At 31.2% G+C, this 21,397-nt stretch overlaps 1 protein-coding gene across 3 annotated transcripts in view; it reads left to right on the top strand.

Moving 5' to 3' along the window:
• The first annotated feature begins 11,977 nt into the window (after positions 1–11,977).
• The window catches only part of LOC114275095 (ADP-ribosylation factor GTPase-activating protein AGD3), a 17,787-nt gene continuing 8,367 nt past the window's right edge, over positions 11,978–21,397 (top strand). The window contains exons 1-6 of one of the 3 annotated variants that reach the window (XM_028217089.2): positions 12,259–12,955; positions 14,428–14,504; positions 16,122–16,224; positions 16,802–16,902; positions 19,253–19,323; positions 20,691–20,753. In XM_028217089.2, coding sequence (XP_028072890.1) covers positions 16,205–16,224; positions 16,802–16,902; positions 19,253–19,323; positions 20,691–20,753 — 255 coding nt within the window. In that variant the 5' untranslated portion in view covers positions 12,259–12,955; positions 14,428–14,504; positions 16,122–16,204. Of the gene's footprint in view, positions 12,956–14,427; positions 14,505–16,121; positions 16,225–16,801; positions 16,903–19,252; positions 19,324–20,690; positions 20,754–21,397 lie in introns of all 3 variants that reach the window. The other 2 variants (XM_028217088.2, XM_028217090.2) reach the window with 2 other exon arrangements.

Below are 21,397 nucleotides of genomic sequence, written 5' to 3'. Positions count from 1 at the left end.
AAGAATGGCCGCTCGAGCGGAGGAGAAAAATTGCAAAGCCCGCTCGAGCGCAAGAATGACTGCTCGAGCAAAAGAGTAAAAATCTGGGCAACATAGGTTTGGAAAATCAAGCAACCAACCTATTTCAAACACACAACTACAATCCAAATGACTAATCCAAGGAACAACAAGGGTGACAAGAGATGGACAACAACATTGAACCATGAAACCCAAGCCCAGAACATAATAAAATGCCTATACCAGAAATTATTTATTTTGAAAAGCAAAAATCGTAAAGCAACCTGTAAATAAAAAATAAATAAATAAAATACATATGTATTTGGCAAAATAATGTATGATCTTGTTGGAGTATTTTTATTTTTTATTTTTGCTTAAAATGTGGCTAAGCATAAAAACATTAATCCAAGCCTCTTGATCACTTACAATCAAAACAAAATTGAAGAACACTAAATTTTTTCTTAAAAAAAACACATGCAAAAAAAATTAAGAAAATAAACAAATAAATTTAAAAAAAGAAGAATAACAAACAAAAAAAGATTATTTTTTTTTTAAAACATTGAATTGTTTTTTAAAAAAAACTCACACCAAAAAAATAAAGAAAATAAACAAACATATTTTATTTTAAAAAAAAACAAAATTTATACACAATAAACAAACAAACAAACAAACAAACAAAAGCTTAAAAAAGTGAATAAGGAAAAAAATGAATATAAAAATACAAAAGCACACAAAATAGAAAAATACAAACCCAAAACTCTTTATAATCAAAGAGAATTGATATACGCAAAAAATAATAATAATAATAGTGAAATCTATTAACATTAAAAAAATAATAATAAAACCAAAAGAAAAAACTGATTTTTTTTTTAGAACACTAAATTCTTTCTTAAAAAAAAAATGCACAGCAAAAAAAAGAAGAAGAAAGAAAACAGACAATTTTTTTAAAAACTACAAATTTAAAATTTTTAGATCACTTATTTTTAAAGAGATTTGATATAAACAAAAGAAAATAAACAAACAACTTTTTAACAAATTACAAACCTAAGACTCTTATATTGTCAAAGAGATTTTAATATAAAAAATAAAATTAAAAAAAACAAAAAACAGACCCAAAAAACTAATTTTAAAAGAATAAATAAATTTTAAGAAATACAGAATTATTTCTTATATTCTATTTTTTTTTCTTCCCAAAGAACTTGATAACATAATGGAACTTTTCAATGAAGAAAATAAAAAGTATAATTAATAAATCTTACACTTATAGTATATGATAAGATTGCAATATTCTTGAATAGAAAAGTGATATTTTACTGTAAATAGAGAGAAGTAAAGATAGTGAAAGTGTATTAAAACTGCTCAATAAAGCACACAAAATAGAAAAATATAAAGCCAAGACTCTTAGAATATTATAAACAAAGAGCCCAAACGCAAATAATAATAATAATAATAATAATAATAATAATAGTGAAATCTATTAACATTAAAAAAAATAATAATAAAACCAAAAGAAGAAACTTTTTTTTTTTTTAAGAACACTAAATTCTTTCTTAAAAAAAACACACAGCAAAAAAAATTAAGAAAACAAATAAACAAATTTTTAAAAAACTATAAATCCAAAATTCTTAAAACATTTATTTTCAAAGATATTTGATATATACAAAGAAAAATAAATAGTTATAGTAAAACATATTTGATAAAAAAAAATTAAGAAAACAAACAAACATCTTGTTAACAAATTACAAACCTATATTTTTTTTTTTTTTCCCATTCTAAAGAACTTGATAACATTATGGAACATTTTAATGAAAAAAAATAAAAAGTATGATTAACAAATATTATACTTACAGTGTAAGATAAGATTGCAATGTTGTTGAATAATCATAAGATTGCAATGTTCTTCAATAGAGAAGTGATATTTTACACAAAATAGAGAGAAGTGAAGATGGTAAAAGTGAATTGAAACTAGACAATAATAATTATTATTATATTTTAAATAAAAACTGCACAACGTTTTAAAAAGAGAAAGAAATCGAAATAAATAAATAAATGATGAGAGCAATTGGTCGTGGCTGAGAAGAAGTCTAAAATAGCATGTAACTGTTGGGTTGGAGAACTTGTTTAGTGGAAAGAACGTGAGTGCTTGATTTTTTTTTTTTATTATTTTTTTAAATCAAAATTTCAAGTGACATAAAGGTTCAAGACACCAAATTAAAAGTTGACTTTTAATAATAACTAGTGGGTGGCACACACAATGTGTGTGTAATTTAAATAAGTAGGAATAAAAAAAAAATAATGAAATTAATATTATAATGTGTACTTAGCTTAAGTGGTATGAGTCCTTATACTTAAACCCATGGTCATGGGTTCAAGCCTTGTCCATCTCTTTGTTTAATTTTTTTTTAAAAAATAAAAAATATTGCCACATGGTATGAGGAGAGTAAAGTCTTTTTTTTAAAAAATAAAAAATATTGCCACATGGTATGAGAAGAGTAAAGTTTCAAGACACCATAAGAGGTGTTCACTTTATAATAGTATAGATAGATATTGATGTCACACAATTGTGGTTTATAAACTTCTGTCTCCCACCATGAGTGTGTACTTATTGGTTTTCTAAACATTGGCAAGATACTCTACATTCTTCGTCTTTTTTTTTTCTTTTTTTTTCTTTTTCCTGTTTCCTAGTCATAAATTTCATAGCTTTCCATTTTTTATTAGTCATAAATTTCATAGCTTTCCATCTTTTATTAGTTTTTCTGGTCAATCAACTTTTAACAGTAGATAAAGGTGTTATATATATATTTATATATATTTAGGAAGCACACCTTTAAAAAGGTGCACATTGTATACCTTTCATAATTTTTTTACAAAATTTCATAACTTAAGTACAAAATATCGAAACTTTTTCACTACAAAAATCATAAATTTCCTTCTTTTTTTTTCACTAAAAAATATCATAACAAAATCGCAAAATGTCATAACAAAAATTACAAAGTATTATAACATTATCATTCTTAATTTTAGGATGCACATCATAAATTCAATATTTATAACTTCACTACAAAATATCATAACACATTATAAACAATCATAACGTTTATCATAAAAAATCATAATTTTTTTTTACGATATGCACCATTTTAAAAGATACACATTGTAGATTTCTCCACATATTTACGACCTTAAATTCTTCTTTTTTAATATTTTCTTCTGTTCTTATTATGGTCATTAGAAATCCAATGGAAAACAAAATTGTGGAGCTTGCTCAATAATATAAATTTAAGAGTAATATGATTTTATGGTTCAAAATAGTGGTTTATTTTTTATTTTTTATTTTTTTAAAAAAAAATTAAAACTTCTATTTCATCCATTATGCGAGAGGTTTCATCCATTATGCGAGAGGGTACTCCCACGCGAACTTCGAATCTTGATTCTAACCAAAAGTGGGATAAGGGATTCCTTCTTAAAATAATAATAATTATTAATGTTAAGTTTTTAATTTTTATTTTGGTATTCTAAAAAATAACTCTATAATATTTTGATGTCATGTTTAGTACGGTATTGAATCAAATTAATTCACAAAAAGTTATTAGGTGGTCCAAGAGTAAGTCCAATTAATGCTTCAACAACTTTATAATTGGTGAATATACAGGCTACTGAATTGACAGTAATATTCTATCACAACCCTACTAACAGGGCCTAACCAATGAGAATGATGTAGGTGCATTACGTGATATTGGCTTGAACCAAACTATGTTTTTCCTCATCCTTATATTAGACATCTTTTAAAATATGAATTGCAACTTTTATTTACTCATTTGTTTGTTCAAATTTTTGTTTTTTTTAATTTTTTTATACGAGAATTCATAATATGATTATCAATACATGATGTCTATTAGATTTGTAGATGGGTTGAGCTAAACAAAGAATGGAACTCATAAGAAATGAAAAGGCTCGTTATGTAACCTATCAAAAGAGAAAGAAGGGTTGAAGAAGAAGACTTGTGAACTAGAAACTCTATTTGATGTCCAAGTCTGCCTGATCATCTATGGACCTAAGTTGGATGGTCATTCCACCGAGGTAGAAATCTGGCCCAAAATCCCAATGATATTCAACGCTTGATTGACTCCTATAGAAACCAATCTATTGAACATCGTCATAGGAGGACACTTGATTTATCCAACTTTTTTGAGAATTGAAACCAAAAGATTAAAGATGTGCTTGTCAAACTACGTAAGAAAAATGACAAGGCTTTGTACTCTACGTGGGATGATCGTTACAATGACTTGTTAGAGGGGCAGCCAAGAGCCTTTGAAGGTATGTTGGAGGGTAAGCTTGCAAATGTGAAGGCTAGGGTTGAATTCATGAAGGGAACTCGAGCATTGGCAAGTCTTAATGATATAGAACAAACCACTCAACAAAACCATTCGAATTATTTCATGCAAGGCTTGTTTGGTACTAGAAGTTTGCAAATGGGGATTATCCATGAGGAGATGCCTATTTCTTCGTTGAATCCGTTGTATGAAATTGACATCTCTCTTCATTACCCTTTTGATCAGACTGATCACCAAGGAATTATTGAACTTGATGCAAAATCCATGGCAATTAGTCTAATGATGATGCCAATGAACAACATTAATCACACTCATTACACTCAACTTAGTGGTATGTCTAGTAGCAACTTGCAGTGCATTGATCCACTAGAGAAGTCGATTTATTATGATCCAATAATGTTGTTGCCCTCTCCAGAGCCTGTTTCTTCTTTGAATCCTCTGTATGAAATTGATGACATCTCTCTTCATTACCCTTTTGATCAGACTGATCACTAGGGAATTGTTGAGCTTGATGCAAAATCCATGGCAATTAGTCCAATGATGATGCCAATGAACAACATTAATGACACTCATTACACTTAACTTGGTGGTATGTCTAGCAGCAACTTGCAGTGCATTGATCCACTAGAGAAGTCGATTTATTATGATCCAATAATGTTGTTGCCCTCTCCAGAGCCTGTTTCTTCATTGAATCCGTTGTATGAAATTGACAACATCTCTCTTCATTACCCTTTTGATTAGACTGATCACCACGGAATTGTTGAGCTTGATGCAAAATCCCTGGCAATTAGTCCAATGATGACACCAATGAACAACATTAATGATGACACTCATTACACTCAACTTGGTGGTATGTCTAGCAACAACTTACAGTGCATTGATCCACTAGAGAAGTCGATTTATTATGATCTAATAATGTTGTTGTCCTCTCCAAAACCTGTTTTAACAGGAGTCTCGTGCATTGAGTCGTCCTTTTCAATGTCTAAGATGGTGGAGAACATGGTTGGTAAAAATCATCATCCTTCGCTCTCTATGGGTTACGGTGGCGGTTCAAGCATGCAGACAATGTCGCCATATATGCAGTACCTCAAGATGGCAAGTGGTCCTTCTCAAGTTCATGCATGGCAGATGAAGGAGTACTATAAAGCCAATGAGTTTCAGATGAAGAACCAGAAGTGAATCAAACTCAAGTTTCAGTTATGGATTCTAATGGTACATTTGGTAGTAGAAATTGATTAATAAGTGTGGAAAGGGAAGTACCCAATTTTACTTTATTTTATTTTATTTTTAAATTTAGTGTTTTAATAGCTTAGGTCTCCTTAAGTTTAATTAATGACTATTTATATGGACTCATTAACCTTTTAAGTAGGGCTTTAAATTCTAATTGCCATACAAGTATTTTTCGGGCACTTTGGATGTGAATTAAGAGACCGTTGACAGTCAAATTCAAGTTGATTTCGTCACTTCATTAATACCATGTCACATATATTGATCAACTGTCTCAGTCAGGTAGTAATTTTTTTATTGGTGAAAAAATTATTTTTTATTCATGTAAAAAAATTTCAATTGTTGGATTGAGTCAATGTTTTAATTTGAGAAATTGATAGGGCTGCAATGAGTTGGAGTGAGCAAAGTTTTAAATTGCTCATACTATTTTTTTAGTTTTGCAAATAAGGAACTTTTTGAGACACGGTCACGGGACTACTCTATAGAATAAATTTTGAATATATTCATACACAACTATGTATATATATAAATAAGTCCGGATGCATTGTCAAGAAGGATTGTCTAAATTATTTGAATCTACCGTGCTTCACAAGGACCCTTGAAAAATCATGCATGAGGAAAATTATTAGGTTGTTTTGGAGTATCATGTGGCGTTATCTATGTGATGCTTGAGGTAAATGAAAGAATCGTAACTTCACAAAATAGACAATATGTCACATAATATTTCAAAATTCTTAATAATTACTCCAATAATTAATCATCAGGTGAATAAGATAAGTTATTTAATGGTCTTAAAGTAGCGGTCAACGTCATTCATTGCACGACACTAATCATGTTATTTTTAAAAAAAACTAACATAAATCAAATCAAGTCTCATTATTTTAATTAATAAAAATTAAATTGTGACAACACATAATTCTTGGATGAATAGGCAGTTTTGATTGTAGGTGAAGGATACACATGGGGATGGGTGGCAAACATGGTTGTGATGCCTCTCGGTCTCGGGTGAGGTAACTTGCAAAGCCAAGCCCACGAAGGAGGGATCTTTTGACCACCTCATATGTGTTGTCCCCTTTGTCGGTCCTTCCTTTATTCTTTCTTTTTCTTTTTCTTTTCCTTAATTTTCATTGCATATTTGTATGTTAATTATTTAATATTTCTCCAACAAATCTAATTGATATTTTAAATTAATCGGTTTTTGGTTGTATTTCTGCTTTAGTTAAACCAATTCAGTTGATGATTTATTGGAAGTGATGATTTCTTGGTAGGGACTTTCATCTCTCCCATAACTAACTAGACTAGATGTTGAGTTGTGAGACAAGTTACACCTATTGGTATGGTGCCGACTGAGACAAAATGGTAGCCTAGTGGTTGGGAGCTGCTTTAGGCACGGGGATTGGATTCCCCTCTGTTTATCTGAACTCATTAGTTTGTTTTTTTAATTTGTGTGCGTGGTTGCTTTGTTAATTATAATACAAGTTGGCAATGTACACACTTTGCCAGCCATAGAAGCAAGTGAGTTGTCCAAGTTTTTTGAAACTCAAGCCTTTCAAGTGACTACTGCTTCACTGCGCTTTTGACATCCATCCATGTTCTAACATAGACCATAATAAACTAAAATGATTTAACAAATGAATTCAGCAGATTTAAAGTAAAACTAATATGGTACGTAATGCCTATTAAGATTCCTTTGTAAAAACGTTGGTTATTAATTTAATTAAATATAATATATATTTATATATATAACTCATGAGTACAAGCACAAAAGCTGATCAAAGTCCATTAGTGCTCACCCATCATCCCCTATAGAAATAGGATTACAAACCTAGCTATAACATTCACAATGCCAATTAATTAACATGGACACTGCCATTTGTGTCATGCCATTTTAACTTGAGAAAAGTTGGGAATCATGAAATTTTTTTCATGAAAATGATTATGAAAAATTTATGACCCTTGGATTACCTTGATTAGTGTGTGGTGGTTTATTCTAAGTATAATCTAAGGGTCACAAAGCTTTCATAATTATTTTCATAAAAGATTTTTCATGATACGTAGCATTACTGTTTTAACTTCTATATTAGTGGAAACATCATTGAAATAGCCATAAAATAATTTCAATTTTATGATAATCTTTTTGAATACAAGTCATTTTTGTATGTTATTTCTATATATGATACAAGGTTTTTTTTATATTCTAGACTTGCTTCAAAAAAATTCACCATGAGAATAATATTACTTTATGACCGTCAACTCATTTATTATTTCATTTTTATATTAAGGTTTGAATCTCTCAATATCCACTTGTGTGTCTTATTTATTATTATTTTTGAGGATAAAAAATTTAATTTATATAGTATATAGTCTATTTTTAAGGGTGTAAGGAATGAGAGTTGCTAAGCGGCGGAGACAGGTAAATTTACAATAGATAACAATAATTATATAAATAGAGTAATGAAACTCTTTTATTCTATCTTTAAATCCCCAACCTCTCATACGCCAGGGTTGAGGAAGTGCCACTAAGCTAGAAGTCTTTGGCGGTGTGGCAAATTGGGCATTACAAAAATTTACTATTCAAGCGAGTTCATTTATCATGAGATCTCTCCTCCTCCTTTTTTTTTCTTTTTTTTTTTTTTTTTTTTTTTTTGTGAGAAATGAAACAATGTTTTTTAAGATAATATTTTTTTTTTCTTCCAACTAGACTACTTTAGTCATCCCAATAAACAATATATAAAGTTACTATCATTGAAATCGATTACAGAATCAATTATCTCATAAAATTGTGAATGACTATTGACTAATTCTTTGATAAGTTTCAATGATAGTAAGAGGGCTCTAACTAATTGGATTATCTTGTTATTCACACACACACATATATATATATATATATATATATGTATATATAGTATTTTCTTGCATTATGTTAACAGCAATGATTGAGGGCCACAATTTTTGTGGCTCAAATAGCTCGAAATTGCTAAAATGACGTCGTTTTGAGTACAAAACAACTTCAAAATTGCCAAAACGATGTCGTTTTGGCAATTTTGAGCCATTTGAGCCACAAAAATTGTGGCCCTCAAATATTTTCCTTATGTTAAACCCCTCAATCCAAACAAATTGTGAAACTAGTCTGCTTTTAGGCATGGACTATGGGAACAAAAACATGTTATAAGTGGCATATAAAGTGGGGGAAGCATGAATATAATGTGAACCCAAAAAGTGATTCAGATGTTAAATTTTAACGTCGTATGAGGTTGTGATTTTTGTGATAATAATCATAATCAAAATCAAAATTAGGACGGAATTTTCGCAAATCAATGCAAGTCCCACAACAAAGAAAGTATACATACTACTGGTATTGGAAAAGTGAGGAAAGATTAATTAAGGCTCACTCCACTTTGAAATATCTTTATTGGAAAAGTGAGGAAAGATTAATTAAGGCTCGCTCCACTTTGAAATACCTTTGAATGAAAGAGAATCGGAAAAAAATAAAAAATAAAATAAAATATGGCAAAGTGGTCAAAAAGCATACACCGCATAATAGGACACAGTCAATATCCTAAGGCCCCTCTCTTCTATTATTATATATATATGCCTATTTAAAAATAGATGGATGACTGATTTAGAGTTATTTTGAAAAGTTAGTTAAAAATTAATTTTTTTGATTTTTTATAAGGAACGTGTAAAAAAATAGAGAGATAATGTAACTAAAAATAAGTTAAAAGATAAAATTTGACTTTTAATTATCCGAGCCCTTAATTAACTCAAATGTTAACATCTACTAATTTACATATTAATTGTCACTCTCATATATCAGGAGTGATTACAATGAGTTCTACACTCCCATATGAGTAGGAAAGCAATTTAATTGTTTTTCTAATTGCAAAATTACTAGTTATTGTAAAATTCTTTTATATCTTTTTTATTACTTTCATCCCGTCTTTGTACGATACCATTTATCCCTCTCTTAGCCTCTTAGATGCTCCACAACCTTTCAGTCTAATTCAGTATCTACTGCTCTCATTTTACCTTTATTATTTAAGGAAAATATGCTTTTGATTGGAGAAAAGGTCGTGATTGTGGTACTAGCTATGGCTTGACATTGGCTAGTAGGGGTGTTCGTGTTTCGGATTTGGACGGTTTGCAGATCGATTTGGATTCGTCCGCATCTATGCGGTTTGGCAAAAAGACAACTTGCAACCGCCCGGGGTGCCGTTTGCAATTTGTGCAGATAGGGTTCGCGGATGTGCGAGCGATTTGCGGATTGAACTTTTTTTCTTTAAAAATTTATTTTTGAGCCTTATTTTTTTCCTATTTTGTAAATATTTATTTTAGGTCATTTTCTCTCATTTTTTAAAATGCTCCAACATTAAAAATTAAAGAATTAAAACTTATAAAATTGAAAACACAATAAAATCAATTCGTAACACAAACAAATCATTCAAAATCTTAAATCAAATCATAAACTAACACAAGCACATATTTCAAAATCCTAAACTAGAACTTCATATTCATTGAGGAATTTAAAATTCCAAATCATATTTCATCTAGGACAAGTTCAGTTATGTGACAATAATAATATGATCAGTATTTATTCAGTTTCATTTGATATAATATGATTAGTAAATGTAATGTTAGAGTAAGTTCAAAGAATAAAGAGTGTTTTGTTTTTGGCAAAAATATCTAGGTGGAATATAGGAATGAAATCAACGGTTAAGATTAAAAATTAAAAAAAAAAAGAAAAAAAAGAAAGTACTAGCGGGTTCTTGTAAGTGCGGGTTAAACCCACAACCCGCAAACATGTCATATTCCAAACTGCATCCGCCTGCATTGTATTTGTGAAACCGTCTATTTATATGCGAATTGAATGATTTTTACGAATTGAATAAATCGTTGTCCATCCTCATAGCTAGAGTTTTACAGAGAAAGGGGGGTTAGGTGATGGTGGGATGTGGTAGGGTTGGGGTCGTGGAGGAGAGGTTATAGATCGTAAAGAGATGAAGGTAGAGTGATAGGAGCTGCAAAGGGGGGCGGTGGTAAGAAAGATCAAGAGAGTGGTAACAGTGGTTGACGAGAAAGTTTGGGGAAGACACAGAGGTAACCACGAATGATAGCACCAATTATGATTTTTCATAAAAGGCAAAAAAAAAAAAAAAACAGAGAGATAGAAGAGAGCAAAAAAAGACATAAAAACAATAAATATTTTTTTATTCAATTTGTTAATTATTTTTATTTAATTTCTATTCTTTTTTTTAAGAACATCTCTAATTTTTTTTATTAATACTTTCATCAAATTTAAATGAGTTTCAATTATTTTATCAAACATCAAATTTGGAGAGACAAAACTTTCACTAAATTGAGATTGAACAAATTTTTTCATTTAATTTATAATATTATTATTTTTATTTAAATTTGATAAATTTTTAAAAATAGTAAGAAATTGATTGAGATTATTCTTTTAATGAAAAAAATTAAAATAAGTTTTTAAGACAAGTTTGAAATATTTTAAAAAGATTAAATGAAAAAAGTAAGAATAATACGGAGTAACTTTTTCCAATCAAGTTTCTAATTAAATTTTTATTTAAATTTAATAAAAAAAAATTAGAGATGTTGTAAGGCCTCTTTTATGAATAGGCTATTTTAATAATTTTTTAACTTTTTGACTAAAATATGAGGTAAAAAAAATTAATATATTTGAAATGATTTTTTAATTTTTTATAAAAAAATGTGCAAAAAATAGAGAGAAAATATAATCTTTAATTTTTTGGTATAAGTTATGGTGGTGTTTGGGAACCTAGGTTCCGGATTTTTTTTCTCATTTTTTCCACCAAAAGACAAACTTTTTACAAAACCAAAAAAAACACATCCAAACAAAATATCACATCCAACCCCATAATCATTTCACTTTTTCTCTCACAAACATCACATCCAACCACATAAAAACACAACTATCTTCCCAAACACCAAAAAAATTTTATCCAATAAAAACCTACAACTAAAAAAACTTACATAAAAATCCACTTCCCAAACAGCATCAGACTTTTTGATTTTTTAATAACTTTTTAACTTTTAAACTAAAATAAACACTTTTCAAACTAGGCCTAATTTGTCCTATAATTCTTCTTATGAAAAAAAAAAAAAAAGACAAAAAAAAAAAAAGGGAGAGTATAGAAATAGAATAAGTGATCGTTTGAGAAGTGTTAAACTAATATATTTTTTAATTTTTTATAAAGAAACGTAAAATATAAATTAAATTTGAAATAATATTATAAAAAAATATATAATTTAAATAAAATAATAATCAAAATAATATATATATTTTTTTTTTGTTACAGAAAAATTCTCCCACTCTCTCGCAGGTCCAGGACAGCGCCCCTTGCAGAGATCACCAAGGTGTCCTGTTGTCCGTTCCGAGATAGGAGACTATAACCTAAAAACTTGTCCCAACCTTCCAAAACAAGCTCCGCTTAAATCAGGACTCAAATAACAAAGAAACATTAAACCTACACTAAATTATGATAACAACAATTTAAAATTAACCTCCTAACCAACTACCATACACCCAAAAATTTTTCTACTTACGACCTGGGGTCTTAACCCCCAAACATTTACCAAGTTACCAAACACCTTGGTTAACATATGTTATTTCAACACAGGCAAAACAAACGCTAAAGAAACACAGAAAAAGAACGGTGTGTCATCTTTTTTTATGATGTCTGCCTGTCGCTCTGGCGCTCTCCCTCTGTTGTCGCTCTTTCTTTCTCTCACTCGGTCTCTCCTCTCTCTCTCTCTCTCTGTCTCTCTCTCTTTCTCTCTCTCTCATCACATGGTTTCTACATTTCCAGGTTTATGAAATCGCCTCAAAAATTGATACATTCAATTCCCGAGACTCATTAACACCATAACATCGTCTCTCTCTACGACGCCTTTTAATTAATCTCGCTCTCCCTCTCTCTCTCTCTGACTTCTAGGGTTTCTCTCCTACTGCTGCCGCTGCGGGTTTTTCGTAGGGTTTTGAACCTCTACAATTTTAGCTCGATTTCCGACTCCCCCACACGACAAAATCGAGCTTATCCAAATTTGTCAGTTAGTTGTTTTCTAGGTTTGGTTTAGGTTTCCATACAAGTATAATTTTTGTAATTGAAGTTTTTGAGGTGATTGGTTAGTTGTTTCGTGTTCACTGGTGATTAAGATCGGAGGCAAAATGAGAGATCTTGACTTGTTTTCCAGAGCATCGATTGGATTTTCTGTGGTTAGCTCCACTGGCTCCATCTCTGAAGATCGAACATTGATGTGATATTTATTTAGTAATTATACTACAACAGACACGAGGATCAATTGCTGTTGCAGACATGCATTTCACAAAGCTCGACGATTCTCCTATGTTCCGTAAACAGGTCTGTCGCCTCATATCTCTCTTTCTCTCTCTCTCTCTCTCTCTCTATATATATATATATATATATGGGCCATGCAATTGCTGTATCGAAGCTCGCAGGATTTGAGGCTCTGCTCCATAAATTTGCGATTTTGGGTTTTCTTTTGGATTAATTCTATGTGTAGTTGCTATGTTTTTAGCTTGCTCAAATATAATTTACATTTTAATTAACTCAATTTGCTAAAACTAGGAGAGAAAACTTGTTATGCCCCTCTGTGCCATACACTTGATTGGAATATTTCGAACAACTTTCAAAGTTAACTGCATCAATTTTTCCTGATGAACTTGGGTTTAATCAATGATTCTATTGTTGTTCAAGTGTCTGAAAGGCCTGCGATCAGCTCTTAAGTTAAAAACTCTAATGTATTGGGCATATTCTTCTTGAAAATAGCATTTTTGACAACTTCATTCATTCGGGTTGAGCTATCTAAATACTGACATGGGGAAAGGATTCCTGCATCACTTCTGCACAATAATTTTTAATTTAGACTATAGTAACAACCTATGATTTACATTTTGTTCGCATCAATGACATTAAGAGAAGAATTGTGGTTATGCATTTTCCGTCTTTGTGAATTATCATTGCTAGACATGAGAGATCTCTGATTATCTGTGATGCAAACTTTTGATTTGGCCTTGTACATGCAGTTATTATTTCGTGGATTCTTTCTAATAAATAGCTGCTTTTAACATAAACTTTGTTTTATTGCCATCTCTGCACACTCTACATCTTCACATTTTTCTAACACACTGTGTTTTGACTTTTGCCCACCCTACAAACTTCAACCTTGCTTATATACTATTTAGGCTGACCTAAATATGGCCCTCTGATCATTTTTGTACTTGCATGGGATTTTGCACATTCGAAGTAGCTGTATTTGGTGCTTCTATGCCATATCATCTGGCTATTCGAAGTAGCTATATTGGCAGCTTCTATATTAAATCATCCGGCACGGGCTATGTGTTTGTAACTTTTTGCCATCTTTTGGGGTATTTGGTTGGAAAGGAATGCAAGAATTTTTTAGGACAAATTTGAGGTGTTGTGGGTTAAAAGTACGTCATTGGGCAGCGATTTGGGCATCTTCCTTGCCTCATTTTCAGGGTATCCCTTTCTTTTTCATTTCTAGAAATTGGAAAGTTGTTTGTGATGTTATAGGGTATTTGTATATATATATATATTTTAACGTAGTGGCCGTTGGTTTCTGGAGCAGATTCCTTGTCTTCTCTTTGTAGTTTGTTTTTGCTTCCTCACAATAAAATTTTTCGTTGCCCAAAAAAGAAAAAAGAAAAAAAAGGAAAGTGTGTTTGCCACCTTGTATATGTTTTGGGCACAAGCTCTTGTGATTGCATCCAAGATACCCATTGGTTTTTTATAGGCTTTATTTTCTATTGAAATAGTGAGATGTTATGTTGATTTGTTCTTTGGCAAAACAGATACAAAGTTTGGAGGAAAGTGCTGAATCCTTGAGGGAAAGAAGTTTAAAATTTTACAAAGGATGTCGAAAATACACGTGAGTACATTGTCAATACTCAAATAGTGTGTCTTAATGTTTCCCTGATCTATTAGTTGAACATTCCATTTATATTTTTGAGTTTTTAAGAATGTGTCATCTTGCAATTGAGTTTCAATTATATTGGTTTGCTTTATTTATGTATTCATTCATTCATTTGCATAAAATTGAGATGTTGCTGTTTTGATTTGATTAGGCGACTTCAATTTATAGCCGTTTGACTTTAGGTTGTAGTTTGAGGGTCACCCTTCATTGAGATGATAGTTTCATGTTCGTCCTCTAATTTTCAACCACTGATCTATTTTCAGAAGGATGTGAATCAATATTTTCCGATAGTTGTGCTCAACTTTTTAATTTCTTTGCACAATTGAAAGAAAATTTAGCAAAAGAAAGATAGATAGAATTAAAATAAAAGAAAATTCAAAGTTTACATTAGCAAAATCTAATTTGCTTGTTATCCCCTTGAACTCATCCTCAAGGAACAAAATTTCGCTTCCTTTCTATCAAAATGACCAAAATATTTTTGTTTCCTAGAAACCGAAGTGAAATATTAGTGGAATACCGAAATTCTGATGTTTCCACTGAAATATAGTGTTTTGATGAACATATTGAAACAATTGAGTTGTTTTGGCACTTATTAGGAATATCCAAGAGGGGTCATTTTTATTGGCCTCTTTTTGCCCCCCTCCTTTCCCCCCCCCCCCCCCCCCAAAAAAAAAAAAAAAAAAAAAAAAAGAAAGGTGGGAAGAAAGCAAAATCTTAAATTTATTATAAAATTTGAGTAACTAGAAAGGAGAAGATGAGAGATAGAGAGGAGAAAATGAAACAAGCATGATTAAGTCATTTATTCATCTGAGAAGCACGGACACACAAAATTTTGAAAAATGTAGGACAACACATGTTGGGGGTAAGTGCAAAACATATAATTTTAAATATTTATTATATATCATATTTTTAAATGTTTAATATTTTTTTTTGGTCAAATATTTAATTTTGTTAAATTTATCAACCTTAGGTATGCTATTTTAGTAAAAAAAATAAAAAATAGCGCCTAATTAGTACACATTAATGTGTGTTTGGGAGAAAAAAAATTGAGTACACATTTAGCCTTTGGTATAATGCACAAAGTGGTTATCCCGAGACTTGAACCCATAACCTCAAGGTAATTAGGTCAAGGTTTTACCATTGAACTATTGGTCATCCCTATTTTAGTTTAAAAAAATTAATTTTTTTTCCTCGCAAAAAATGACCTCATTGTGTCTCTAACATGTTCTCAATGTGTCTCAAGCATGTCTCAACGTCCTCATTGTGCCCTAACATGTTCAACAAATGGCCGGCGCGTGTTCATGTCCGACATGTGTCGGACACCTCTACGTCACCTCCGGAGAGGTTTCTGTGATTCATTCTTTTGCTTTGTTACTGCAAAGCACTTTTCTTATAAAGATTGTCAATGGTTTTTTAATAAAAAAAATTTATTATTGTTTTTTTTAATTTTTTTTAATCTCTAATACTAGTAGAATTTTGCATTTTTTTTTTTCTCGCAATAGCAAGCCCTTTCCCTATCTACGTCTTAAAATCTTTTCTTTGTTAACTTTTTTTTTTCTTCTTATAACTCAGTATCTGGTCCATTGGATTGACTAACTTGGGAGACCAATCCCATTGTCCACTTGCATCAACCTCAACATGTTTAATCATTGAGAATGTATTACCGTTTATATAGGTATTATATTTTTTTCCCCTAAACATTTGCATACATTTCCAAATTCTTTTTTCATTTCTTATATTTTTGAAACATTTTAGCCGAACCCATTTGATGGGACTTAAGGTTTGGTTTGGTTTGGAAACATTTTCAAAATATTTTTGAAATGTTTATCTTTTCAAGCTAATCGAAAGAACATACCAAAACGAAATTATGATCCCTGCTCATCCTTAGCTAGAAATTTCGTATTTTGTTGATATTTGAGGGCTTGTTTGGGAATTGTTATTTTAGTTGGTTTTTTTGGCTTTTTACTAAAAGACTTGCCGAAAAGGAGAGAGTGATGCGACAATTTATAGTGACTTTTTGGATATTTTAGCCACTACCCAAACGAATTTCAAGGAATAGATTTCTTGTGATTCTGCATGAACTTCTTAGTTAGCTGGAATTAGCTCCTTGTCTTCCAGAGAACGTAAGGTATCAATAACTTGTTAATTTTGGTATTTTGTGCTATCATATAAGATGGCTGGTAAAATATTTTCGTGTTATTGTATTTTATAGTAAGTGATAGTGGTGTTTATGTGTGTTGTTTAACTTGCAGTGAAGGGCTTGGTGAGGGATACGATGGGGACATTGCTTTTGCCAGTGCCCTAGAAACTTTTGGTGGAGGGCATAATGATCCCATTAGTGTGGCTTTTGGAGGTATGTCTAAATATTGGATTGTTATCTTGAAAGTTAATTTTGGTAGTGAGGTGGATGTATGTTGGTTCATTTGCTCCTGGTTTTATGTTACTGAAAGGTCAGTATTCGTGATTACTTTCTTCTTAATTACTTCCTTTGAAATCATCTAGTGTACGGATTCAAGCTTGTTCATGTTATAGCTTTTCGCATTTCAGCAGTTTTATCTCTTATTAGATACCTGCCATATGAATGAGTTCATATTAATATGATGTTCTTGAGTACTATGTATGGTGTTTATGAATGTTGATTGAGGGGACTAATTTGTTGAAATTTAGAAGATTATGAACATAATAAAAAGTTTTGTGACTTCTGTTCATTGATTTTATGTTCTACTTTGTGTTTATAGAGTCTAGAGATAAGAGTTTTGTGATAATTATGGAATCATGTAGAGGAAATACAAAAATGGATCCAATCCCTCCATTTGGACCAAATCCCATTCTCTTCAAACAATACAGAAAGAAGTCCTAGTTTACATGGTCGTATGCTTTCTCGATATCCAACTTACATATAAGGCCCAACCTCCCACTCCTAACTCCGGAGTCCACAATCTCAGCCGTCAACACCCAAGATTTGCCTACCCTCCCTTTCCTCCACAGATGCTTTGGGAACATCTATGACTGCCTGACAAGCAATTGCCCCTTCTTGGGCAATGCCACCCAAACTTCCTCCTCTCCTAGCAGTTACTTTCTCTTCTTTGTTTCTAATTAACTTCAACGACTAAACAAACACGGTATCAGAGCCAACACTGAATTATGATGAGCCACGGGTATGCCAAGCTTTTTTTTGGGGGGCAAGTGAGTGTATGAATATAAAAGATTAGAAATGTATTTATTTACATGAGAGAGTAAGAAGGAGAATGTTGTTGTGGCCAGAGCAAGTGTAGAGCCTGTGTAGAGAGCTTGGTTCATACAGTTGTGTGAGATGATGTGGATTAAGTTTCTACAGTGAGTGAGATTTATAACTATCACATCCATTGGGATGTTTTGTGATAATCAGGCAGCAATTTACGTTGTTACTAATTTTGTGTTTGATGAGAGAATAAATCATATCAAGTTGGACTATAAATTTGTTAGAAATGTAGTAATGGAATAGCAAATTGTCACAATGTATGTTGAGTTAGAATATTAGTTTACTAACAAATGAAAAAAGGCTAGAAGATTATTTAGGTGAAATATTTACTAAATATATTTGCCAAAAGTTAGGTGTGTACCCAATCTTTCCTCTTCCAAACACACATCAATGTCTATTAATAGGGCATTGTTTTTTTATTTATGAAAAGGATTGGTTCTTTGATTTATGTGTGAAGTGAGGCATGATACATCTATATGCTATAGTGTTTTCTTGCTAATTTATTTATTTATTTATTTTTCTTTTTTGGGAATGGGGAGTGTCAGGAAACAATCACTATGTTTGGTTTTGTTTTTTTGAGTTATTTTTTGAAAAAGTTATTTGAAAATTTTGTTTTGAAAATGGATATATAGTTGGTTTTCAAAAAAATGCACTATGCAATTTCAAATTTCCTTCGAAAAATTGAGAGAGGGCTAGATACATTGACCAATTAAAATTAAAAAAAATTGCCACATTCTGAAAACAACAATGATAGAGACCCCCAATTTTGGGGACCCCCGCAACCTCCAAAGTGATTCATACCACTCATGATGTGGGCCTCACACATACATGAGTGGTGTGGATCACTTTGGGGGTTGTGGGGGTCCCCAAAATTGGGGGTCCAAGCATTTTTCTTCTGAAAAAGATTCTGAAAAGTTGTCAAATTTGTCACATTCCAAAAATTTGTCAAATTTCCCTCCAAAATTCAAATTTCTCTCCAAAAATTGAGAGAGAGGGCTAGATCATTGACCAATTAATCTTTTTTTTTTGTCACATTCTGAAAAAGATTCTGAAAAGTTGTCAAATTTGTCACATTCCAAAAATTTGTCAAATTTCCCTCCAAAAGTTGTACCAAGATTCTGAAAACTTTATCCCATTTTCAAAATAACCAAACAAAAACTTCAAAATTTTCAAAAAAATGGGTTTAGAAAAATGGAACCAAACATGAATACTATTTAGAAGTATAAGATTGTAATGTCCTTTTATTATTAACAATATAAATAGAGAAGAGTAATCTTAGTCAAGGTTTTAGTTGTGTCAAATACATTTAGCTATGCTAAATTCTGTGGAAAATTGTAAATGCTGAATCCAATTCATTGATTAGGATTTGGATGATGCTGAATGAGCTCTCTAATGGCTAGTGATATGCAAAAGGTAATATTTAGTGATGCCACTGATGGAAAAATTCTGCTTGCTTTTGCAGGCCCCGTTATGACAAAATTTACAATTGCATTGAGGGAAATTGGGACATACAAGGAAGTTCTTAGATCCCAGGTTAATTTTTTATTTTTATTTTTTTGTTGTTGGAACCCTCAAAATATGATTGCTGCAGGGTTACCAGTTTTACTTAGCATAATCAATGTAATGGTCGTCAATTTGCTTGCCAAATATGATTTGAATGTTATCTTTGAATAGATTTTGTTACTATCTCTTGGTCCTTGTTTAATTTTCTTTGCAATTATTTAGGTTTGCAGTTAAGTGAATTCCTTTAACTCTGACGTCCTTTTTATATGTGATTCTCTGTATGTTTTTTCAGTTGCCTTCTTGTTTTCCCCACACATTTTCCTTCTTTCCTATCTATTTGGTATTGTTTTTGTAATAAAATTTTGGTTCTTCATATGCGATCTGTGTTCAAGATAAATAAAAAAAAACCACATTACATCTTGGTCGATCAAAAAACTTCAAAGGGCTATTTGATTCATAGAAGGTTGGACAGTGGCTGGGATTAACTATCACTTATCATGACCGACACATGATCCTCCTTTTGTGTCTCACATACTTTCCACAATCACATATCAGTTCAAGTAATAACATCAGTGCTGCTTAATATTTTGTGCTCATAGGAGCTTCATTGGTGTTCATGTATGTGTACCAACCACATTGGATTAAATCATTTTACAAATGCAAATTGTATTTTACACTTATAAAGAGAACTTGGCTTGTTTAAATTTGTATAACTCTTTCTCAAAGGACATTTTTCTATGATCTATTGGGTTTGATAATTATAATTGGTAGGGTAAATTAATTTGACATCATTGCAATTTTCTACATTTTCCAGAGCAAACCTGTGTACTCTTGAGCCACTGTGGAGGAAGAGAAGAGAGGAAGGGCGTGTTTGATTTCATTTTGGTTTCTTTTTTTCAAGTTTTTGGAAATAAAAACATTGAGAAGTTTGAAAACGCAATTGTTTTCATATCATTTTCAATTTTTTATGAATCAATTTTTTTGAGAATTCAAAAAACAATTTAAAGTTGTTTGTTAAGAATGGGTTATTTAAAAAAAAAAAAAAAAAGAAGATCCAAAACAGTTATTGGAAACAATTTGCCTAACAAGTTTTCCTTATCATTTTTTTTTTTGGAATGTTATTTTTGATTTTTTTGGAGAATAAAAAGCAATTTTTGGAAACAAAACCAAAATCGACCTTAGTTCTTGATAGTGACCTAAAGTATTAGTGGTTAGATTCACATCTACTATTAATATAACATTTTTGAGCATGAGCTTTTCTTCTAACCACCCCCAACCTACCCGGAAAAAAGGAGAGAGGAGCTACCTTTTCTTATTTATTATCCATATGATGTTTCTCATTTATTTGGATAGAGAGGTTGTTTTCTTGTGTGACATTTTTTTTATTTTGGTTTCAGGTTGAGCACATGCTCAATGACCATCTGCTGCAATTTGTCAATATAGATTTGCATGATGTCAAGGTACTAAATTTTGCCAACTTCAACTCTGTTTGACATGTCTTGTTATATTATCTTCCATTGAACGGAATGAGTCATGAATAATAGCAGAGCTTTGCCAGTGTACTTCTCTGGGTGCATTGGTCCAGTATTCTGTTTAGCTTGGGTATCAATGGTATATAATAATATCTTACTTTAGTGAATGGAGCAGAAATTTGCTAAAACTGGCTGAAAATTATATCCCTGTATCTCTCTTAATGTAATAGTGAATTCAGTGACAGCTATTTACTGGACTGCATTCATACACAGATTACTTCAGCGTTTATGTTAGAATAGCATTTATGAATCTCTTGGGTTTTTAAATGTATTTCTTTTTTACGTAGTTCACTTTTCACATCTTTAGGGCATGGGGAATGTTCTAGCAGCCAGTTCTTTGCAGAATGCAGAGGTTTCCTTCACAAACCCATGCACACTCACTTTCTAATTACGGTTCACTCTTAGTAATTTATCATGTTGGATAACCTAAATGCAAGAATTCTAGTGACAAGTAGCTGGGTTTCAACTTTAGCAAAGGCCTCTTAGCTTACCGGTTATCTGTGAGATCTTGTTGAGTTTGAAACAGTTAACTGAGTCCATACCTTACCCAGTGCTTCTTATTTATACAACTC

Source organism: Camellia sinensis, chromosome 5 (genome assembly GCF_055761805.1).
Source record: "Camellia sinensis isolate YWXY chromosome 5, ASM5576180v1, whole genome shotgun sequence".
Classification (NCBI taxonomy): domain Eukaryota; kingdom Viridiplantae; phylum Streptophyta; class Magnoliopsida; order Ericales; family Theaceae; genus Camellia; species Camellia sinensis.
The sequence above is the reverse complement of the archived record's forward strand: the minus strand, read 5'-3'. Positions and strand labels throughout refer to the sequence as shown.